Source organism: Tauraco erythrolophus, chromosome 28, assembly GCF_009769465.1.
Source record: "Tauraco erythrolophus isolate bTauEry1 chromosome 28, bTauEry1.pri, whole genome shotgun sequence".
Taxonomy (NCBI): Eukaryota; Metazoa; Chordata; class Aves; order Musophagiformes; family Musophagidae; genus Tauraco; species Tauraco erythrolophus.
The window spans coordinates 3,459,702-3,479,078 of NC_141492.1; the positions used below are offsets into that span (position 1 = coordinate 3,459,702).

Genomic DNA, 19,377 nt, shown 5'->3' on the forward strand with positions numbered 1-19,377 from the left:
AAAGGACTACACCAGCAAGCGGGCTAGCCAAGAGGGGTCCCTGCTGCTTTGACTATGTGTAGCTGGCACAAAACTAAGCACTCAGCTTTACCCTATAAAAGACCTTTCCTTTAGCTCCCTGTTTTACAGCAGTCTGGCAAATCCTGCCCTGGCTGGTAAAGCACTTGTTTCCAAACTGCAGACTCTGGGATCTTGAATTTCTTTGAAGGGATCTGTGAAAAATAAGTAAGAAAAGCAAATCTTTTGCCAGGAGGCTTAAGTTTAGGAGTCTGTACCTTCAGATGGAAGTTATTAGTGGTCCACAGACTGAAGGAGGCAAAAAATCCTGGTGGTAATGCCCAGAATATTGCCAAGCAAGCGAGGCCGTGGGTTTGGGAAGGTATTCAGGTACCCAGCGGGATCTCCAGAAGCAGGAGCAGGTCTAAGTCTTGTTGAACTCACTGCCTAAACTACGCCAGAGTATTTCTGAAAGTCCCCAGAAGACACCTTGGGAAACGTGGCCCTACGCAGCCGCCGGTTCTCACGGTGGCAGCAGACAACTGTCTAAGGGTTGATTTTCTGGAGATGGAGAAGGTGTAAAGCAGAGTTTCTAGCGCAGGGCTGCTCACTTCGGTGTTTACTGAGCTGCAGTAGGGAATTTTTAGCGCTGTCTGCTCAGTAGGAAGCAGGACGCTGCCACCAGCTCCGTCAGACACTACGTGCCGGGGCGCACACGGCCGTGCCGCGGCCGTGCCTCGAAATACAGGGAGAACTGCAGGAACACAGCTGTGCTGATGGAGCAACGGGTCTGAGACCTTGGCAAAGCGTGGACAAACAGTCTGTCTCTTCTGCACCCCAAATATAACCTGGGCACTTTGGGACACCTGAGACCAGACTTCTTTCAATCACTAATTACCATCAATCGGCCCAAGGAGCAAAGAGAGTGATACATTTTCAAGGCAAAGCTGCAAATCTAATCTCACCCGATACAGTCAAACTGCAATAAAGAGCTTTTAACTCTCTGCAGACACTGCCAGAAACTGGGGTGTCCTTATCTTAGAAGCCTTTGGGGGCTTAGAAGCCCCCAAAGCATCACCTGCAAGAAGCACAGGAGTAGATAAACGCTGGTCACCATTTCTCCTTTCTCTGTTTTTAATCAACAAAAAGCTCTTTTACTGAGGAATGGGTTTTTTCCAAACCTCTTACTCCCATCCCTGAGTCACACAGAGGTGCTGAGGCCCAGTCTGCCTCGAGGACTGCGCTGAACCAAGTCACGCTTTCCCAGTTCGCACTGGAAAAGTGTGCACGTCTCCATCAAACAGAAATCAGTGGGGTTTGCAGAAAGGGTAAAGATAGTCCTTATGCTGCAGTGCTGAGCACTCTGTCCAGTAGGACCTTTTGGGTGTTGTCCTCCCACTTTCAGGCTTTATTGCTATGCTTGGACTGGACTTAAAATGGCAGAACGAAACCCTTATCCTCAGAAATCCCACTGCGGAGGGGGACAATCCCCGGCCATGGCTAGCCACGCAAAATAATACAAAATACATCAAACAAATGAAACCAAAAGTAACAAACTGGAAAATGAAACACAAATCAAGCCAGCAATTTAAAATTAAAAAAAAAAAATCAGAAAGGAAATCATAATAATAAAATAATACTGATACAAAAAGTGACACCTTCCAGAACATTCCCAGTCTGTTTACCTACCTTCCACGCTTCAACTGCTAATTTATAAGACTTTCTTACAAGAGCACAAGAGGAACTGAGCTACGAGGCCAGACCAAGCTCCTGGTGGGTTTCTGCACAACTGGCTTTTAAAAGGCCACCCTGCCCCACTGCTGGCTCCCCCGACTGTGCCACTGCCCCGCTGCCAGCAGAACCCTTGCTAGCGTGGTAATGGCAATTTTGGCCCCCCCTCCATTCTCTTTTGCTCAGCCACCTGGACAGAGCCCCGAGAGCGGGGCCACAGGTTCCCGCTGACGGATCCCCTTCCCCCTACACTCTCTCCATCTGCTGTGATTGATGCAGCACCGACATCTCCAGAACGGAGGTGTGCTGCTCCTTCCCACACCCCAGAAGCACCTCAAGTCCCTTTTCAAGGTATGGAGGAGAAAGATTCAACCCTCTTCCAGTGCCTGCTGGGATGCTGTTCCCTTCTTTTTTCTCCCCATCAGGGGCTGGTAGCGTTAAAAGCTCCCTTTCCCGCTTAGCGGTCCAGCCAAAGCCACCACGGCTGAGAAACCCACTGCAGAGAGGGTCTGACCTGACCTACCCTTTCCATCCTGAAACTCATTCTGAAAGCCCCAGTAAGCAGAGCCGGAGCTCCATTCGGCACTTGGCTTCACTCTTTGCACTGGCAGCTGCTGCGCGTGGCCACGCTCGCTCGCTCACTCACCCTCTACGCTCCAGCACAGGGACCTACCGAGAGGCCCTGGAGTGAAGCCTCCTTTTGGGATGGTTTGCACTTTTCTCTGGTCAAAAAGGTGGGGTGGGTGGGTGGGTGATGGGGGAGAAGGCCCAGATCCCACCCGGACCCCCTCCCCATCACTCTCATCGACTACAGCACCTGGATGGAAACAGCCACCAAGTGCTGGCTGGCCACACTGCAGAGGCATCTGGGGAGATCATGGCACTGGGAGTTTCCTTCACAATCCAGCCCACCCTGCGTGACCCTGGAGACGTGCGTGTGCGCGCGTGGGGACAGCATGGAGGAGGTGGGGGCTGTATCGCAGGAGGCAAATACTGCAGCCAAAGCGGCAGCTGTGAGCTCACCTCTGCGACGAGCCCCTTTAATGGAAAGGAGCCGCCTCCCAGCCCACAGATCATCACCTTGGTCTGCTGGTTTCCGTTTTTCCCAGGCAGACAGCTCTTTGGGAAGCCCTCCCCACCCTCCCGCGGGCTCCGGGACACACGTGGAGTGTGCGCAGACGCACGCGCGTGCGGGTGAGCCTGCGGCGACAGGGTGGACTGTATTTGTGAATCCGCTTGAGACCAGCCAGTACTCACCTGAACTGCATCTTTTACATGCTTTAAAGTTGACTGTCCAAGCCACAAGAATGACCCTTACTGATCTTGTACAATACAATGTTTTTTAACCCTTTAGGTACCATAGACTTTGTAAAAAGTTTCGTTCACTCCATATACTGTGAGGAAGGGGGAAGGGAAGGAGAGCAGAGCTAATGGGTGGGGGGAAAAATCCTTTCTTAGGAAGGAACAGAGGGTAAGAAAGCCCCCTTGTTCCTCTACACCTGCACATGCAGCCTCACAGCACCCACCCTGCCACCCCTGTCTGGTGACACATGCTTTGCACTCTGAAAATTCCGAGTAGGAGAGTTGCCAAGGAGCCCTGGGAAGGTCACGGCTAGAAAGGGCAAACTAGCTTCCTCCAACCAGGAGATTCTGTTTTGTTTTTTTTTTTTTTTTACAATCTAAGTCTCTGGTACTTGAAGAGTTAAAACCCAGCTACTTCAAGAAGAAAAGATACTTTACCTTTAGTTTAATGGATTTTACTTTGGTTATGATGCTCAGGAGGAGCCACCCTGACAGGGAGGTGGAGGGTGCTGTGCGGGAAGGCATGCGATGGAGGGGGGCTGCGGCATGCAGGCACATGCTCGCCAGCTGAGCCAGGAGGGGAAGGGCACCGAGAGGCTCGGCAGGCTGCGGGAGGACGGGGGAGACAAGATGCCATCGTGGTGTGAAACCGCCCAGCAAGAGACAGACAGACAGAGAGCGAGCGGGGAGCTGGTTTCACTGGGCTGCAATAGCATGCGAGGCAGGCAGACAGCAGAAGAGGAAAGAAAGAAGAGCCATGGAGGAGCTGAACGGAAAAGGAGCTGCAGAGGGAAGACACAAAAGCCTGTCCCGAGCCAGAAGGTCTGTGAGTCGAAGGATGTCGCCCGGACCAGGGAGAATTGACTCGTTCCTCCAACAGCCAGCCAGGAAAAAATGTTTCACCGTGTTACAGGACACTGACAGCTCCCAGCTGATGTTCTTAAGAGCATTAAATTAATGAAACTATCCCTACGAAAGCTGAGCTACAGAGAAATAAACCAGGCCTCATTCTGGGCAGGTGCCAAGTTAGAGAAAGCCCCAAAGCCTTCCCCTTCCCCGATCCCCTTCTCTTCACCCTTCAGGGAAAAATACTCAGCGTCACTAAGCCCTGCTGCCATCAGCTCCCACACCCCTCTTCCAGCCTGTTTTGTATCAAACCAGAAAGCACAAATCCCAGACCCTCTTTTCCTCCCATCCCCATGAACCTCAAGGAGGGAAACCCCTTGTAAAACAGAAGCAGAGTGTGGGTAAGTTTGACACTTCTTTTCCAGGTCCTTTCGGTTCATTTTCCCCTGCCCCCAGTGATGCTCCCTCTGACAGTACCACACTGGGATCAGAACCAGCAGATCTGCAGCAAAGTCAGGAAAGGATTTTCTTTCGATACGTAGAGAGGAGTAAGAAAAAAAAAAAAATAAAAGGAAAAAAAAGGGGAAAAACATTTGAAGGCAAGAAGAAAACAAAATATCTTTGAATGGACTGGAAGCCTGAGAAAGCCCCAGTGAGGAATTCTGTCTATGCAGAAACGGACTCCCCTTTCCTCCCACTCCTGGGAGGAGAGAAAGAGAAGGAGAGAGACAGGGAAGAGAGAGAGAGAGACAGCAGGACGTGACAATTAAAACGGAAAGATGGGGCAGGAGCCCAGCCGCGAGCCCGCCGCTGCCCTCGTTAAGGACTCTGAGCGATGGGAGCAGGCGCCCGCTCTCCTCACACTGCTGACCAGAGCCATTTCTGAGTCAGTTCTGCTCCCGGCTACTCCAAACTGCAGCGGAGTGATTTAGTAGAGATGAGAGGAGACAGAAAACACAAAGAACAGCTGCCACAGCCACTCATGCAGTGAAAAAACACCTCATTTAAAAGCAAAGATCTGTGAAAAGCCCAGGTTGAAATATTGCCGTCCAGGGTTATTGTCCCCGGGGCAACAGCGAAGGGAGACAATCCATTAAACTAAAACCAGCACATTTTGGTTGCGTACGCTCCATCCTGGTGTCATTAATATCCCCCCACAGCCTCCACATGACTCCTCTCTCCCGCTCTGCCGGAGCCCAGACGGGACCATTCCCAGTGGGCCATCCTCCCCGCGGCTACCAAGTCACTCATGGAAAAGAGCAGGAGGACTGCTTTCCCAAAGGCTGGTGAAAGCGTTGGGACTTTTTGATTGATCACCTTCCCTTCTCCTCTTCCTCCCGATTCCCCCACCGTCTCCCTGCTCCATTCCTTGTGCCTCTGCTCCAGACAGCCACTGCTGGGTTTCTGCGGGCGGGCAGGGACGCCGGTGGGCTGCTGTCCCCCCCTGAGCATGCTCAGCACCCATGGCCAGCATGGCCCACCACCGAGCTCCTCGCTGCTCCCCACCCCACCAAGCGGACGGTGCTAACTGGCCTCCCACCGCCCACCCCCCGAAAGCATGCACGTCCCGGCCATCTGAGCAAAGGGAGAAGGCAGCAGGTCCCAGAGGTGCCCCCCACCCTTCCCCACTGCCCACCTCCCTCCAGAGGAACCCCAGGCGTGCGAAACGTCGCGGCACCGCCGACGTCCGCCCCACAGCTCCGTACCCCTGTGCCCACCATCTCTGGCTCCCTGACTGTCTTCCCCTCAGAGAAGGGTGGGAAAAGGAGAGACACCTACTAGACTGCAAGGTGCGCTCTCGGACCTCCGGGGTGAAGGCCCCCAGGCCCAGAGCCGAGCGGGCGGCCAGCCGGAAGACATACTCAGTGTTGGGCTTCAGGCCTTCCACAGTGAAGGAGGTCGTTGGCTCGAAGTTCTCCAGCACCTGAGATGGGCGAGGGGGGAAAGAAAAAAATAAAACCAAACAAAAAGGAGCAGAGGCGAGCCCTGCCCAGACACCTGCCCTACTCCCTCTCACAGCCACCTCGGGGAACGGAGGGTCGGGGGGCTCCTCGGGGCCCCAACCCTTTGCGCTGCTCCTCTCTGGACTCACCTCCCGGCTGTGGTCTCCTTCCTTATAGAGCAGCTCATACTTCACTATGATCTCCTGGCGGGGAGGGCTCCACGACAACACGATGCTCGTCTCCGTCTTGGCTTCTGCTCGGAAGTTCATCGGCTGCCCAGGAACTGATACGGAGAAGGAGCCAACGGGGCAGAGGAGGCGAGATGAGAGACGGGGAACCACGTTAACTTGGTGAATTAGAAGATTCCTACCCTGTTTTCCTCAAAGCCTGTGTGTGAAGAGCATATCGGCAGCAAAATGCCATGCTGCAGAGCGGGCAGGCCCTTCCTTTAAAGCAACGGAGGGTTGAACCCCACTGCAGGACTCGAGCACGTCCAGAACCTCTGGAGATGGCTACCGGATCATATGCCTCTTTCTTGGCACTGCAGGATACACCCCTTCCCACTAACGCCAGTATTAAAAGATTCTGGAAGTGGGAAGCCCATGAGCAGCCCCGTTGAGGACGCAGGGTTTCCTCGCCAGCACCCCACGCCAGAAGCAGAGCACCCATGTCACCATGCTGGGTGACAACCTCTGACAAACCACCTTTCGTTCTCAGCTCAACACATCTGCTGTGACACTGAGGGCTTTGTTTGGCGCCTCTTTTAGAAAAAGGCAAACTAAGACTCGTTCCCCACTCATTTCAGCAAAGGTACTTTCTGGGTGCGTTAAGAACTTCACCAGTGAGTGTTCTTAGGTCACTGAGAAACTGGAAGCACTAAAATACCTGACTTTGAAACATGGCACAGCAGATATGGATTCTCTTTGCATAATTGCTTGCTCCACTCATTTAAGCAACAACCTTTCTGAGAAAAAATCAGAAATCCTGCAGCAGACCCTCTGGCTCCAGCCACTGGACTGAGCTTCCTCATGGAAAATTACCTCTATTTTAACCAAACTGAACCAATAAAGAAAAAAAATTCTCTGGTCACAAGGCAGCAACAGCTGGATAGTGCTGCTATAAGCCAACACCTCTCCCTCCTGCAGCCCAGTGCATCCAAAGTTAGTGACACAGGTGCTCACCTCCTTGCTGTGTCTTAACCTGGATGGGGTCGGAAAGAGGCCCATCTCCCACGGAGGTGAAGGCCAGGACCCGGACTGTGTAGGTTTCGTCCTCGAGAAGGCTGCCCACCGTGGTCAGGAGGCTGTCGTCCACGTTGTGCTTCTGCCAGTTGCTGACGGGTTGATCAGGCTCCATGGTATAATACACACGATAACCACGGATCTGCCCGTTGGGCTCCACCGGTTCCTCCCACTGGATGATCATGGTGGTGCTGCTCAGCATTCGTCCCTGCACATTACGGGGGGCACTGGCAGGAGCTTGTTCCCCAGTGCGAGTGACCACTGACTCACTGGGAGGCCCTTGCCCGATGCTGTTGACTGCAGAGACCCAGATCTCATACTCGGAGTTGGGGCTGAGCCCCCCAATGCTGTAGCGTGTGGTGGTGATGTCCTCTTTGATCTGATATGGTCCATCCTGGCTTTTAGACTTGTATTCAATGACATAGTAGGACACAGGATCTGGATTTCCAGAGTCCCAGGTGATGGTGATACTTGTTGCTGTCGTCTCTGTCACCACTGGTGTCCCAGGAGCCTTGGGAAGTGCTGAGAATCAGGAAGAAGAGACATTTAAAAAAAACCCACATATGCTGAAATGGTGCCTAATTGGGCTAGTTAGGGCTGCAGGAGCCAGAGGCACAGTACCAATCACAGCGCGGCAGTTCAGTAAAGTGCTGCTGAAATATTATGAACCTAGTTACACACTCTATTATCCTTCTTAAACTGCTCCATCAAAAGGAAAAGCGTTCAGCTAAACATCTGGAATCATTAGCACAGACTTCAGCTGCACATCCGCCGGCTCACACGGCAGTTAAGGAAAAGCAGTTTTGCAGGAGCTCCTTCCGAGCACGTAATCAGATCTTCTGACCCAGCGCTGGCAGCACGGCCCCGGCACTGCTGAATCTCGCCGTGTTCAGCGTGCAGGAAACGGCACGGCGCGGACTGTGCTCTCCAGAATCAGAAAACTGCAACTACCTGCAGTGCTTTCTCTTAAGCTATAAATGTGGGTTAATACTCATCTCCCCTGTCCCTCCTCCAGAAGACCACCTTTGGAGCTTCATGGAGACTGCGGGCTAAACGTTGGACACCTTTATCAGCAAGCCTTACATGTTTTCCTCACTACACACTTTAGACCTTTTACAACTCGTCTTCTCTAGACTTGAGCACCTCTAAAGCTCTAACGTCTACCTTCACCTTCTGACTGAGAAAGACTGCAGATGCTTCCACACAGGAACATAAGGAGGAAGAGAATACAAATAAAATGAAAAAAGGTAGAAGGTACCAGCAGGGTAAGATTCCCCATCTGAGGAGATACGATAGCTGGAAGCAGAAGCGATGTATCTCATACAGCAGCTTTTTAAATTGATAGGATAAGACAGGGAAAAAGGAGAAGGAAGAAAACACTCAGGAAAATAAAGAGCACCTCAGTCCAGCCCCAGGCATCCTTCTGCTAGCACATGAGCCCACTCCCTGTGCCACGGCTCAGGATGAGCGTCCTGTCAAGATTCACGAGTCCCTACTCACTCCTGTTGTCAGACCTTCCTTAGTCGGATGCACTGATACAACAGGATTGTTTTTCTTTAGCCCTCCCCTTCTCCAAAGTATTTCTCCTCCTCTCCCCCACCCCTCCGCATCCTTTCCCACCCCATCTCCCCCCAGATCCCTCGTGGGCAATGCCAGCACTCACACCAGACACCAGCTCCTACGCAGAGCTCTACACTCACCCAACCACAGGGGCATCCCGCTTGGGTTTTAATACTCCCCTGCTGAGGACAGAATAGATCGAAGATTGCACCCGTGCTCCTCTTGGGAATTGCTAGCTGGAAGCTGAGGTTATTCCCTCTCTTGCCGAGGCAAGAACAGCCACTAAGATGCTGGAACTAGGCTCTACTGCAAGGGCACACATGCCAGAGATCCTCAGGGCCTTGGCTGAATCTCTAACCTTGGAACGGGATGGCATGCAGGCTTCAAGCCATCCAAGGCTCCTTGCAAACTGCCCAGCCAGCCTCGTATCCCAGGACAGAAACAAGCATGCAGGGGTCTGAACCAGTTTTCTCCATAACAAACAGCTCAGCTGTCCTAAAGCGAGGAAAGATCTCAAGCCACCAACTTCCCCTTCACTGTGGATTTCTTTGCGCGTGGGATCCCCAAAGACGCATGCACAGATCCCAGCACATGACACCCATGAAACACAAGTCTGTCTTCCTGCTCATGCTCACAGACCTACGCACGTACATGCAGGCATGTAACAACACGGACTCACATGCAAGTCAGGCACCCACATGCCCATACAGCCACGCTGCTCCTTCTCCCATGCACACACACATCCCCAGGCACGACCACCTTTGTGCATGCAGAACTGCGTCCCTACACTCCGCACGTGCAGATCAGACAGCCACAGGCTCACCCCGTGCAGACAGACAAAGACACAGGCAGAAACAGGTACCCACAGTCACGCAGCGACGCTCCCACTCGTGCACTGGGGAAGGCTGACAGGCACGACCACGGATCTACAAATGCTCACATGCATGAACATGACACGTGCCCACGTTTGCTTCGCACGCATGCCCAGGCGCTCTGTTACAACCGTGCACCCAACGCGTGCCTTGCACATACACACATCCATGCGGCAGCTCACACGCGTGTGCGTGCACGCTCCTACAAACATGCACAGTCGGGGAACCCACGCACTCGCTCACGCAGGCGTGCTCACACTCCCTTACATTTCACCGTGATCTGAGCAACGGCTTCTATGACTCCCAGACTGGACATGGCCACACACGTGTAGTTGGCTGAGTCCTTGACATCCGTGAGCTCCAAGACATTACGGCCCACAGGCATGTCATCTTCCGGCGTCAGGTCCTCCGCTCCCTGCATCCACTTGACGTATGGCATGGGCGAACCCACGGCCACGCAGGTGATGTTGACGTTGCCGCCGGGCATGATTTCATGGCTGACAGGTAAGATGGAGAAGCGAGGGGCCACGCGGCGAACTGTGGACGAGACGCACAGAGGTAACAAAAAAAACCAAAAGAAAACAAAAAACGAAACGGAAAAGAAAGAAAGAAAAAGAAAAAGAAGGGAGAAAAAGAAAAAAGAGCAAAAGATAATTTAAATATAGATGGGGGTCTGTCATCATTTATTTTCTTCCTTCATTAAAAGCAAAACAAAAAAACAAATAAACTAAAAAATCAAAAACTAAAAACCAAAAAAATTAAACTTCAAATAAATTTTTACTTCACAAACAATATATAGAATATAGACATAAAAGCGATATTTCATAGCAACAGGGTTCCATTGATCAAGATTAGACCCATCACAGCACAGATAAATACACAAAAATTTATTAGCAATTTCTCATCTTTACTGGCAAGAGCTGGCATGGCGAGCGTCGAAAAATCTCCTCCACAGCCGCTGGAGCCCCCAGCTCCCCGCTCCACACCCCGGGAAACCTGCTCCTCCCCTTTTCCAGTGGAGTCTGACTCCCGTATCACCTTCTTCCACATCAAAACCAAACCACCAGTGCCTCCACCACCACGGCCTGAAATGGGCCAGGTGCCTCCACTGGGCCAGGTGCCTCCACCGTGTCCGGAGAGGGGCCCTGTCCCACCTGCCGAGCTCAGCTGGGCTGGTAGCAAGGAGAAGGTTGGGATGGAGATGGAAACTTCTCAAGGTTTTGCCTTGTTGGACCCAGAGAATTCAACAAAGAGAGAAGTATCCCATCTCCGAATGCCAGAGAGACACCACTTGAAAAGTAAAGAGGTAAAAATATAAAAAAAAAGGGAGGAGAGGGGGTCCCCGGAGTGGGACAGAATTTAGTTGGTGTCTGCGTGTGAGAACGGTCCAGGGGGAGGCAGTCCCCCTGGAGCGAGAGAAAGTGTGGAAAAGATGAGAAACTCTAATGAAATTTTTGTGGTTTTCGGGTATAGAAACCCTAACGAAGCCTCTTTAAGATCTGACACGGTTCCATCGATAGATGCAGCTCTCAGAGTCACAAACATCATGCAAAATAGGTAAAAAAGAGAGAGAGAAAAAGATAGAAAGAGAAAGAGAGAGGAAAATGCAGAGAAATTTAATTTATGGGCGGCTAGCAAATGCCCACATGGATACTGAATAGAAAAGAGAGCGACAGAGAAGGAAAGGAAGACAAAGGAGAAGGAGAACAAGGAGGGGAAGGGAGAAAGAAGAGAGAGAAAGAGAGGGAGGGGAGGGGGAAACCCACTTTAATGCTGCATACTTTTTCTAGCTGATGTGACCCAATGTGGTGGCTCACATTGTCACATCTCAGCCCTGGCGGAATAATAAATAGAATAGAATTAATAAGAAAAACAAGGTAATGAAACTTGAACGTTGAGAAAACAGTGACATGTTCTGTGCATCTCCTTAGCAGAGAGGTGGATGCAGCTTCCAGACCTTACACAGGAAGAACATGGACACAACGGGGAGGGGGCGGTTTCCTTGGCTCCATTTTCTGAACTAACTGGGCTGGCCGAGGTGGGTGCTCTTCCGTAGGGGTGAAAGCAGGAGAAGGGACAAAGGAGAAACGTAAGCGGATCGGAGGGGCCCTTGGGAGGGAGCTGAGGGCACGGTCCCATCCCGCAAGCGGAGCCAAAAGGATACAGACCCCGAGAAGTTGGAGGCGCAGCAGCAGCCTAAGGAGAAAAGGAGCGCGGGATTCGTCCAGCTTCAGAGCCAGCCATGCAGGGAACTCCCCTCGGGCAGGGGGAGCGAGGGGGCAGGAGAGTGCTGGGGGCCTGAAAAATATCTGTCCCTGCTGTCCCATTCCCAGGTAACCTCTCTGAACAACCTCTAAGGAATCAGTGGCAATTGCCATGCAAAAGCAAGGCAAAAGACATCAGAGCTTAGCCTGCTCTTGCTCTTCCCGAGTCCTAGTGCCTTCGGATGTTCCCCGGAACCGATGTCTTGGATTTTTCTAGTATTTATCTTCCCGTCCACCTCCCCAGTTGCCGCTCAACATTACGGATCTGTTCAGTTGGGAAGCGCGCTGCCAGGAGAGGGAGTGGCTGTTTTCCATCGAGTGGGGCTTTGTTAACGAAAGCCAAATACAGCCCCGGCCTCCTCCTGCAAGCTGACACGGAGATGTCTTCATAGAAAGGTGTGATCTTCCCACCGTGCCAGCAGATCCTTTCCTGCACAGTTACCAGTGCCCAGGAATCAGCGCCGAGAGGCAAGGAAGAGAAGACTTCCAGATTTGCGGCATTAGGAGCTCAGAGATGTCAAAGGGGAATTCCTGCATGCAGGGATTTGCAAAGAGAACGGACAGCATGCCCTCACCTCCAACGCAGTCGGGGAAAGGACTGGAGCACGGAGGGGAAGACTGCGAACTCACCTGGACACTAACACTAGAAGATGACCTTCTGCTTAGAAAAGGGCATAAGGAGAGCACCGCGGTATTCGCACAACCTCGGGCAGCAGTACTGGCTAAAGAGAGAGGGGAACATGCTCCTTTCTCCCTCCTGGCACACCGTTCGGGAAGACTTCTAGCCCTAGACATGAGGGTACGTCCCTGTTGCCTACTCCATCCTTCTTTCCGCTGTCTGCTTCAGGAGGTACTGTATTTCAGAAAATGGAGCCACGTGAAGACCACACCGGTCACAATCTGAGACAAGATGGAGAGAACTTGAAAAGAAACAAGTGGGGTCAACATGCAGACAGATCTGGGGTGGGGATGACTCTTTTTTGAGGAGGGGCTGATATGTAACCTTCTGGAGAGGGGAGGCAAGGTGGGAAGAGGTGAGGAGGGATGGGGAGACATATGCCGGACAAGATCCGGTCAGCAAACAGCATCAACAGCAACAAACAACGGCAGGTGGGATGCAAACACTGAGTTGTCATGGAAACAGAACAAGAAAATTAATTCAAACCAAGGCTAATCACAAAGAAATAAAACCGAACTAAAAGAGAAAGGAAAAAAAAAAAAAGAAAACCGAAAGAAAAAAAAAAAAGAAAAAGAAAGAACAAACCAGAATTTAATAACTGAAAAGCATCATTTGATGTATGGTGGAGTGCTGAGAATCGGAGTCTGAAGGGAACAGACTGCTGCCGTCCGCGTGGCTTTGGGCAGGGAAGGGAGGAGATCCACTCACAAAACACAAGCTGGGACCAGGGCGGCAGAGCCCTGCAGGGCACGCTCACAGCAAACACGCAGCGGTTCTCCCCACCCTTCTGGCAGCACCCAGGGCTCAGGTCAGCTGCGTGGGGTCTCCGGGCGCCGCTGCTTTTTGGCTGTTTTAATGGCATTTGTCACACTGAACTCACGGGAAGCAACCAGCACATCTGGATGCCAGCCCAAGACAAGGCACGTTCTGCGAACGGGGACAATCTGGATGAGGGTCAGTGGCCAGCGACCGCGGGGCCAGAACAGGCACTGCTGTTGTGCATCCTGGTTTAAAAAAAGCTACGTACTCCTGTGCGCGCACAAAGACACAAACATCCACGCACCAGTCTAGGGTGTGACCATAACTCAACGTTCAACGCTGGAGACCTCAGAGAGTCCCTAGATACATCCTTGCTATGGCTCAGGGCTGCGACAACTGCGTTCACTGCAACAGGAAATACTTATAGGGCTCATCTCTGGATACCAAGAACCATCAGGCTGCTGTTTACTTTAATTGCTATCCCACTCTGGTTTGGCTGTTGACATGAGATTCGTCAAGCTGAGAACCTCTGGGTCAGTGTTTGGGTCAGGGCCTAGGAGGAGGAGAGCAGTGGTGGGAAGAAAGCTTGAAGTGCAGCTAGAGATTGAATGAAGAACAATCTCAGCTCTGGCTCCAGCTGGGTTTCACGCAGAGCAGCTGAGAGTGTGAAATTGTACATGTAAAGAATGCGGTGAAGAGATTCCTTCCATTTTCCTCTCCAACACACTCAAAGGACTGGAAAGAAAAGAGCAACTGCTCTCTCTGGAAAGGACAAGTTGGGGCAGGGCAATCAGGGCTCTACTTCACAGACACTTATCTAATATTTTTACCAATTTGTGGTTTCTAGAAGCACCTTCCCTGAGTTTCAGGGATGTTTGGTTTCCATGACAGCTTTGTCAGACCAGTTTTACAAAGCCCACCTTGCATGCATACATATGTGCATGCTCCATGTGCATGTGCAACATCTCCCGATATACACACACGAGCAGGCACACACAAACACACATTTTCAAGGGCCAAAAAACTCTCAGGAGCTTTTTTCAAACAAGGATACAGCTTGTTACTGATCGAACCAGATTTTAGGACTGGAGCTGGACGTTTGTGACGCAAGTCAAATTACTTCAATGCAGAGAAGCCACTTCCGAGGTGCAGAAAGATTTAAGTGCAGTTAGTTATGAGCCTGTTTAACGCTGTCTGTTGGAGAACTACTTCACACAGGCAAATCTGCACCCCAAATTCTGCTTAGCACAACTTTCGTTAGAAATCGGATGGATCCGTAACTTTTCACACCCTTGTAAAGCCAATTGGTTTTGTTGCTGCTCCCGGATGCAGACAGGGTCAACCCGGTTTGTGTTCTGTGAGTGGCATTTTCAGGGCATTACTCTTTCCAACCAGAAGGTACCAATCGACATCGCTAAGGTTCCCCACCACCACCACTCAGTTCAAAAGAGAGCTGGGGTCCACAAGGTGAGAGGTGTTTTGGAAAGGGACAGATTTTACAGACCTGATCGGAAGAGACACTGGGAGATCCAGGGTTGACTTTTGCAACACCAGAATCCATCCTTAAAATGTGTTCCCAGGACGCTGCTAGTGAGAGAAATCTGAGGACCAACCAACCAGTTTGTGCTGAGGAAACCCACCGGTTCCACTTTTTAAGCCCCTTCCAGATTAGCTCAGGGAGAAAAATGTTGGAGGAGGAGCCAGGTGGGGGAAGGAGAACGTCCGAGACAAGAACCCGTCACTTCAAACCCCGATTCACATTAAACCAACTAAAAGATCAACATCTTTTTTAGCTTAAAGAAGAAATTAATTGAAAAAGGAAACGAAAGAAAGTGAAGTGACTGGTTGAAAGCACCAAACAAAACCAAATGGTATTAAACATTTTGACACTCAGCAAGCTGCTGCTCCAAATGAGGTGAGAAGGCGGACATTATTGGCCATTTTGGTGAGACAGGAGTCATTCCGTCTTGCTCCAAAATGAGGAGGGGGTAGGGGAAAGGGTGCCAAAATAATGTGCAGCCTCTACATTATTAGTGAAGCTTAGATTACACCTGTCCTCCCCTCCCAAAAGGTGGTCAGTCCCTGCCCCTGTGCTGTCCGTGCAGCCGCCTCTGCCTTCTCCCTCTCCCATTCCAATTGCAAGGTCATTCCGCTGGGGCGAGACGCTGTTCGGGTTTGGATTTCCGACCTCCGTCCCTCCAGAGGACGAGATACTTCCCTCCTCATGCCCACCTCCTTCCTAATTTCCTTCACGGTAAATAAAAATAAATAGGTAAATAGGTAGATAAATAAAGAATGAGACCAAGCCTTGGATTTGGTCTGGAGGAAATCCATTACCTTCCCAATCATTGTTACTTTGCCATTTAAAAAAACACATTAGTTGACTGACAGGCTGGCTGAACATCTCTGGTCTTTTGTAATTTTTTTTTTCTGTTGCTTTTTACAGGATTGAATACAAAATAATCTGAACCCAATTGTTTTTCAAGCAGCTCTGTAACATTAAACACAGACTTCGCCATTTTATTTTTGTTATTTTAATTTGACAAGGTGTAATCTAATTTTTTCCCCTAAAACAAAGAGAACAGCGATGCAAAAGGTGTAAGAGACACAGGCAGGCAGAGATTTCGAGATCAGTACAGCACAGTGTTCCTGCAAAGTGCCCTCTATAGAGAGATATACATATATATACATATAGATACAGTTTTGATTCTTTTTTTTGATTTTTTTTTTGGGGGGGTGGCTTTTTGTATCCATTTCCTGATACCCTTGAGAAATCCTTCTGCAGAAACACAGCAAAGTTGTTTGTTTGCTTGGTTTGGTTTTGAACTAGAATTTCAGAGCTGAGGACACCCCAAACACGGACAGGGCGCTCCCCCACCCACGGAAGTGCTAACGTAATGCTTAAAAATCGTCACATTTATCAATGCTAGTCTAAAAAGTTATTCAAATTCCTACATTTTAAAATATCAACGATTGTTTTGGCCTTGTGGCTATTTGTTAAATCTATAGTGCAAGTGAGATTATTTCCTTCTAACCTCTAAATGGCATTGAAAGCAAAAAGCTCAGCAACTGTTCCACTGGTCTGTTGAGGGATGGGCTGAGCAACCAGCAGCTCTGGTTTGATGGTCAAATTACATGAGCCAAACTTAACCCAGGAGCAGGCTACAGGCTAAATTATTTGTTATTAGTCACATATTAATGGATTTTGAAGCTGTATTTCCTGAGGTCCTAGGCACGCTATTTCTGCATTTTTCTATGGGTTTTATTTTAATTGATTTCAACTAGTTTTGCTATTACGTGTTTAGCCCTGGCCTGTTTTCATCTTTAGTCTCTCAATGAGTTGAGGTTTTCCAGAGAGCTTTGAAAAAATATTTGAAACGTTCTCAGCAGGAACTGGGCTGCAGAGCCTGATTCTGGGTGACTAAGCACCGTACTTGACTCCCGCAGAAGAGGCAAGCCCTAAGCCGGCCCAGCGAGCGCACTGCGCTGTTTTAAATGCCTGTTGAACCATTTAAAACTCCCTGGGCTTGAAAAGAGCAGAGCAACAAGCAGCTCGAGCGGAGGGGAAAAAGGATTATCCCTGCAGCACCACAACTGCTACCTTTTGTAACTCCTGACAGGGCACCACTGTGTGAAATAGGGGGAAATTTTTAATTCTGGTAAATTCAACCATGACAATTTGTCCTGTACCAACAGCAGCAGCTCTGCATACTCAGAGGTTGCTAAAGCACAACCCACACAGCTCTACGGTGCGTTGCTCATTCCTCCTCTCCCTCTGTAAATACGGAGGAGCGTGCAGAGACACTCACTCCTTCCATACAGTGCTCTATCTTGAGCCAAGCAGCTGTTTGGACCAAAACAGAGCAATCAGGGTGGAAGTCTGAAGCTTTCGAAATTAAGAGGAGAGCTACAAACTGCTCCATTTCAAGGGGGCAAACCAGCTGCGGCCGCAGATCCTGGACAAGCAGACACATGTCCTCTCTAGGGCAAAGCCTGGACCCTGCACGTGTTGGCTCACTGCTGCTTGGAGAAAAATACCATCAGGCATGAATGACTCAACCCAGTGTTATCCACCAAGGTGGAGCCAACATCTCTGCCCTTTTGGGCAAGATTCAGAGCCTCTTCTGCCCTTTTGGGCAAGATTCAGAGCCTCTTAAAAAGAGCAAAAAGGCTTCCCTTCCGTCCTAGCTGAAAGTGCAGCTCTCTGCACGGGTGCCACGCACAGACATTCGCTCTCTGATCAGCAACGAGAACTGCCGGGCTCTCAAACCAGCCTCCCCTGTGCAAGGAGAGGCAAGAAGCTCTCCAACACCACCACCAAGACAGACATCTCTTGACAGGCAGGACTTTGAATCCTTCCTTTCCTGCTATGGGCCCGGGGTTTAATGGTATTTGTGTCCCAAGGGATACAGCGAAGCATCCAATGACACTTTTGAAAGCCAGGGGAGTTGCATGGCTCCCGTAAAAATCAGCATCCCCATTATAAGGTTGCTGACTTGCCTGCTAGAACTGTATCCTTCTTTTCACTGGCTACAGGTGAAATCTGGACAACTGGCTCAGACTAGAAACTCTCATACACCCCAGGCTGGTAGCAGAATTCATCTCACCTACTTCTGATCTGCTTTTGTGGGTCTCCGTAAAGACGTTTCTGCCTTTTAAGCTTGGAAATTCCCTGTTAGCAGACTCTTTGTTATTCTGAACCATGGCACGACCTGATCTGTGTAAGACACAAGGCAAACTCTTGACCGAGAATTTCAAGACCATGCCCGTAACTTGTAGCAAACCCATGAGTTCTTTTGGACAGGTATTTGGTCCCTATTTCCTCACCCAGTGTCATTCCAGCCTATCATGACTACATCCAATTGAGCTTTAGTTTATTGTTGTTGATATTATTATTATTTTTATTGGCTCTTATGGAAATATTTAATCCTAAAACCTTCTCAGATCACAAGAGATTCTAGCAGCAGCAGCGCAGTTTGGACATGTTAGAAATACTTTATAGAAGATAAAATAAACAAATCAAAAAAAAGGTGTATAAATCCCTTTTTAATTGCACTTAGATCCTCAAACTCAGACTCCTATTCATGAAGGAAAATCCTGTAATTAGTAGTGATTATCACCTTTTAGTCCTAGGCAGGAGGGAGGTGGGATGAGAACACCTCATGTCAAATACTATTCCTTCTCTCTTGCTCTTTTTAAATAGAACAAGCCTTTTTTTCTTCTTTTTTTTTTTTCTTTAAATAGAGCGTTTGGGCTGGGGGATGTCTTTTGGCTATCGTTGGCGTCAAAGTTAGAAGAGCCACACTGGCCACTTCAGAAAGACATTATCAACAGCGCAGCATTTCGGAGTGGTACCCTTGTAGCTAAGGGGAGAGGGGGAGAGACTTGAAAGGGGGAGGGGGAAATACCAGCACTGAGGGTCCGAGCACTGAAATCTCAGCATTTTAAGAAAAAGAGAAAGACAGACAGAGAGAAAGAGAGAGACAGAGCAAGAGAGAGACAGATTCTGTGTCAATACTGCACTGGATTTCTCAAAAATCACACAGCTTTAATACCTGTACACTAGGAAAGCCCCTCCTTTGGTAGATTATCGAGTAGTGAGGACTGATGGGCAGAGGGAAACGCATAAACAGGGAAAGGAAGGGCATTCAATTCTGCAAAGGGCAAAAGCACCAAGCACCAACGGTACAACTAACACACCGCAAGAAACCCACCTGTTCACTATCCCATGTGGCTCACCCACTCAGGATGCGCACATGGGAGGCAACAGAAGCTTCATGGGGACAAACAGGGAGATGAGAAGAGGGAAAAGAGGCATTTTCAGCTAGAACGTAACTGGTTGGATTTCTTGTTGCTGTTTACAATAGAGATGCAGCTGCCAGCTGTGTCCCAGCAGCCTCTTTCGTGTCTACCACTGCTGCACTTCTCTTTCCACGCTCCTTTAGAAAGGAGGGCTCCACCTTCTCTGGACCTGGCTGGTTTTCAAGGTGCCAGGCAATAATGGTTCAACGATAGGCAAGAAAGAGGGTAACCGGGGAGAGGCAGAGCCGTGAGATCCAGCCACCCTCCTGCAGAAGGGCCATTTCCGACATTGCAAGGACGAGGCATCACCCTCCTAGAAGGGAATCTGCCAAGTTCTGCTGAGGGACCAGGCGCTGCCCCATGACGGGGCTCTCCACCCAC

The 19,377-nt window shown here is 50.1% G+C and overlaps 1 protein-coding gene across 1 annotated transcript in view; it reads right to left on the reverse strand.

Moving 5' to 3' along the window:
* Positions 1-19,377, reverse strand: part of PTPRS (protein tyrosine phosphatase receptor type S) — a 92,963-nt gene that overhangs the window by 35,918 nt on the left and 37,668 nt on the right. The window contains exons 9-12 of the mRNA XM_086627518.1: positions 9,760-10,029; positions 7,001-7,582; positions 5,969-6,102; positions 5,656-5,800 (exon numbers count right to left, since the gene is read on the reverse strand). Of these exons, the coding sequence (XP_086483644.1) occupies positions 5,656-5,800; positions 5,969-6,102; positions 7,001-7,582; positions 9,760-10,029 (1,131 nt within the window). The remainder of the gene's footprint in view (positions 1-5,655; positions 5,801-5,968; positions 6,103-7,000; positions 7,583-9,759; positions 10,030-19,377) is intronic.